General features: G+C 44.0%; 1 protein-coding gene across 1 annotated transcript; it reads left to right on the top strand.

Moving 5' to 3' along the window:
• The first annotated feature begins 3,505 nt into the window (after window positions 1-3,505).
• On the top strand, window positions 3,506-4,654 carry LOC149235008 (uncharacterized). The gene has a single exon (XM_089368432.1). It carries the CDS (start codon window positions 3,506-3,508, stop codon window positions 4,652-4,654), a length of 1,149 nt encoding a protein of 382 aa, XP_089224558.1.
• Window positions 4,655-4,865: the final 211 nt, after the last annotated feature.

Below are 4,865 nucleotides of genomic sequence, written 5' to 3'. Positions count from 1 at the left end.
CTCCAATTCTTCTCTTGTAGAAATTGTGTTAGATCCCTATAATACTAGTGATTCCCGCATTACTATTGTCATTGTATCCCTTATTGTTATTGTTGTGCCCTTATATTATTATTGTTATGTTGGTTATTATCATCCCTTAGACTCATATATAGAGAAAGGAGGTTTTTTCATTTGTATAATCCAATAATTTTTCATTTATGTAATGTAAAGGAGGTTCCCCCTTGAAGAAGCTAATTTTGAAGTCATTGATCTATCTTTTCTTCTTTTTTGTGAGCTAGTTGCATAACAATTGGAATCAAAGCTTTGGATTCTAGGGTTTCTCTGCTTCAAATAGGCCATCGTGGAATTTTCATTATAATTTTTTTTCTACAATGTTTCATCAGTTAAAATTAAAAGCCATTTGTGCCAAAATTTTGATGAACCTTGGGTTAAAATTACAGATCTTGTCTCTCTATATTTTCGGAGATATGAGCCTAGGAAGGTGGGATTTCTATAGGTTCTTGAATTATAGCTCAAATAGGTGACCTAGGGAAAATCATCATAACTTTGTCTCCCAAAATCAGATTGAAATTTCATAAAATGTTGCATAAAGAGGAGAGACATTAGATTTCTGTGTATCGGTTTTAGGTATGAAGGTAAAAAATGTGACACATGGCACTTCCTACAATTTATCTCTACTCAACTAGTCTATAATCAGGTCATTAGGGGAGAGCTGGCACAACTCCTTCATAGAGAATCCAATATTGATCAAACTTGTGGGGTTGGAAAGAGGGCTCAGAGGGCTACCATAGGAAATAATTCAAACGTTTTAGATTTGAAATTATAGAGATAAAACAGATTCAATATTAAGCTCCTACAAAGAGAAAAAAGGTGTGTAGTTTTTTTTTTTTTAATTTTGAATAAGTTTGGTTTAAAAACTTAGTTGAAGGAGGGAGGCGGAATGGAGAGAACTGGTTTCGATCCTGGAACCCTAGGCCCTAGGCCTAGGTGATGCAGGTGTCATAGTCACGGGTTGTGCAGTATAGGGTTAGGTATGCAGCGCGCTGGGTCAATAAGGAAATCGTGGTGGACAGTAGCGGGGATCGCCAGCTGGAAGATGCAAACGGCGTTCGGGTCAGTGCAGAACGACGTTCGATTAACTTGCCCGTATACAGCTTTAACCTTTCCGTTATGGTGGATCCCGTAGTTTGTTTTTTCTATTTTCTGTGTCCCCCGGAGGTTTCGAAGACCTGGCGTTTTTGCAGCAAACAACGGTTAGCGGTTGAAGGGAGGTATAAGGGTTTAACGGGGCAGTTCTTACCATGGTTAATCCTCGAGAAGCTGTCGACTTAGAACCATCCCCGAAAGACATTCTCTCCGTCTGGGGAAAGGAGGCCACGACGGAAAATATCGACGAGTATTTTGGGCAGTCTGTCAGTCCAGCAACCGCATTGCTCTCGGGCGGAGGCATATGGCGATCCAATGTGGTAAAAGGGTTGTTGGACGAGAATCTGGAGCTCTCAAACAGTTTTGGAGTCGGAGGTAGGTTTTTTGAAGAAGCAATCAGTGCTGGAAATAGGGGTTTGGACGCGGCCAATCCACATGCATGGTCAGGATCATCTTTCTGCAAAAATCTCGCCCCGCCACCCAGTAAGTCCCTCTCCCCATCAAAATTTTTTGTCTCTTCGGGAGGTCTAGAGGATATCATAAATTTTCCACATTCCAAAGGGGTGTGGAGGACTGTGGGAGGGGTTCAGAGTTCTGAAAAGGAGCTGGGGGTTGGAAATAATCGCTCGACTCTATTCAAAACCCTTTTCCAAAAAGATCCGCCGCAGAAACCCTCTAGGGAGGAAGAGGCGTTAGTGGGTGCGGTTAAATTTCCAAATGCGGAGGTTTTCGCTTTCCCTTCTGATTTAGGTAAGTCAAATGGAGGCGACACTTCGGCCTTTGGTGAGGCAGGGAGTCTGGTGGATGGGTTGGTTGAATCCCCATCTGGGATAGAGGATTTGAGAAATGGAAATGAAGAAAGCGGCCGAAACAGGGATGCTGGTAACTCAAACCCTAGTGCAGGAGAACGAGACTCAGCTCTTAATGCAGAAAAGGTAGGGGTCAAGAGAAAGAAAGCCAAATCGTGGAAAACAAAGAAGGTTACAAATATGGTATTAGGAATGGACGTTTAGGTTGAAGACACTCTGGAGGTGGCGGAGAGCACCCTGGTGGGCAGAGTGAGAGGAAGATATGTTTCAGGCAAATTCCTCAAACAGTGGGTAGATAGTCAGTGGTCAAAGACTCCGGCAAGCTCTTTCACAACTGCTACACTGGTTAAAGGTTGGTTTATGGTAAAATTTGACTGCAAAGATGCAATGGAGTGGGTCGAGGAACGAATCTGGGCTTTCGGAAACCGCCCTGTATTCTTTAAACGTTGGTCGCCTATGTTCGATGCTTCAAAGGAGAAGGTAAAAGAACTTCCTGTATGGGTTAGAGCCCCAAACCTACCTCCCTTCCTCTGGGTGGACTCAGTTTTCAAGTCCATTGGGAACCACCTGGGCACTTTTCTGGACGCAGATAGATCCTACCTCCACACTTTTGAAAGAGCTGTGGCGAGAATCCTCGTTAGGCTAGACCCGTCGGAAGGTTTGGCAAAAATGGTCACTCTGCAGTACAGGGAATATGTGTATGAGCAGGTTTTGGATTATGAACTTTTCCCCTTCAGATGTCACCGCTGCCATGAATACGGTCACCTGGCTAGGGACTGCCCTTTGGGGAAAAGACGAAGGAAGATGAAGAGCAAAGAAGGGGATTTGGAGGATTTCCTGAGGGAAAACGAGGAACCGGTGGAGGAGAAATCTACAGAGGCAGAGCATCTTAGCGCAGATCACGACACCCAGGAGGAGGCGGACATGCAGCGGGAGGAAGTGATACCGATCCGTGATGATGATGAACAGCCAATCAAAGGAATATCTTTGGACGCTCCAGGCGGCCCTCCTGCGGACGTTCAAACTGGTATGAAGCATTCTCCTTTAAATCTTTCTACAAATTCAGAATCATTAATCGGTGTCTTGTCTTCAGATTTTCCTATGGCTACAAATATAGAAGATCCCCTTCAAAATATTGAGTCTCTTTCAGAAGCTCTCCCCTCTTTAAACCTAAACTGTGAGGACCTATCTAGAATGAGCCAGACATCGGGGTTATCATCACATGTCCGACACTACAACCTCAGATCTCACAGTAAAAGACCTGCTAGCCATCAGACTGTCCCGGAATCGGTTGGTGGGCTCTGTCCTGAGTCTTCGAAGAGTCATCAAAAAGAAGGCAGAGGGAGGAAATCTCTTCTTTCAAAAGCCCAAGTTAAGGCCAAATTTGATGTGGCGGATGGTAAACAAATGTCGATCCCTGGGGCACTTAGAGCAGCGAAACCCCCTGAGATAGTTATCAAATGATCTGTCTTTCTTGGAACTGTAGGGGGTTGGCTAGTAAACCCAAAAAACTAGCTTTAAAAGATTTAATCTCCCGCCACAACCCGGATATGATTTTTCTTCAGGAAACTTTGGGCAATAGTGCTGATGTTGAATCCTCGCTCTGCTCTCTATTCCCGGGTTGGGTTTTCACTGCTCTGGATGCTGCCGGACACTTTGGAGGCCTTGCTATTGGTTACAAAAAGGGAAGATTAAAGGTTCTAAATTCTTGGGGTGTGTCCCACGCTCTTGGGTTGGAGATCCTTTCGCCTAATTTTGATCTGCCTTTTATGGCCATCAATGTATATGGTCCCTGCCAGGGCAGGGCACCCTTTTGGGATGAACTCCTTTCGAAAGAGATGTTAAAAGACAAAAGATTGCTGATAGGGGGAGATCTAAATTTTTCTTTGGGGATGGCAGAAGCCTGGGGGCCCAATGCAAGGGAAGATCCTCTGGCCGACTTTTTCCTAAAAGCCTTACAGACTCATAATCTGATTGATGTTAACATAATCAAGGCAAAGCCGACCTGGAGAAACAGAAGAATGGGAGAGGAGAGAATTGCTAAAAGATTGGATCGGTTTCTTATAAATGAGTCTTTGGCTTCATACATCCCTCTCTTCAGACAATGGGTTGGTGAGGGGGGAAACTCGGATCATTTTCCTATCTATCTAGAATTTTCCAAGACTCCTCCAAAGCCGGCCTCCCCTTTTAAGTTCAATGCTTCTTGGCTTCAGGAGGAGTCCTTTCTTCAGATGTTTAGGAATACTTGGAGGCATCCAAGCACTCCCCCTCCGGAAAACAAAGGAGCTCACTTTCTGGAGAACTTAAAAGGGTTGAAGAGGGCAACCATTGAATGGGCTGTAGATAGGAAGAGGAAATCAAATGAGGAATTGATTAGAATTGAGGAGGATCTTAGTAAGCTAGAAGATCCTGATGCTGATGCTTACATTACACAAGAGGTGAAGGATAGAATATTGGGGTTAGAAAAGAGCAGAGCAAAGATCCTTCAGGACAAAGAAGAGGAATGGAGGTTGAAAAGTAGAGCTATTTGGCTGAAAGCAGGGGATGAAAATACAAAATTTTTCCATAATTACGCAAAGGGGCGGAAAAATGCAAATACTATTTGGAAATTAAAGGATGCTGAGGGGAGAGAGTACTCCACTTTCGAGGCGGTCTCAAACTTGGGAAAGAATCATTTCCAATCCCTCTTTGCTGACTAAGGGGGAATTTCTATAGCCGAAATCATTCGAACTGCTCAAGCTTTCCCTCGGTTCGTGGAGGAGGAGGAAGTAGAAAATCTCTTCAGAGAAGTAACAAAGGAGGAGGTAGAAAATGTTATAAAATCAATGCCAAAGGACAAAAGCCCTGGACTGGATGGTTGGACCATAGAACTGTTTACTCACTTCTTTGAGCAGATTGGGGATGAGTTAA

Source organism: Pinus tabuliformis, chromosome 8, assembly GCF_031772625.1.
Source record: "Pinus tabuliformis cultivar Carrire ecotype Pingquan chromosome 8, CPIR1, whole genome shotgun sequence".
Lineage (NCBI taxonomy): Eukaryota > Viridiplantae > Streptophyta > Pinopsida > Pinales > Pinaceae > Pinus > Pinus tabuliformis.
Note: the sequence above shows the minus strand (reverse complement) of the source record. Positions and strands in the feature narration are given on the sequence as shown.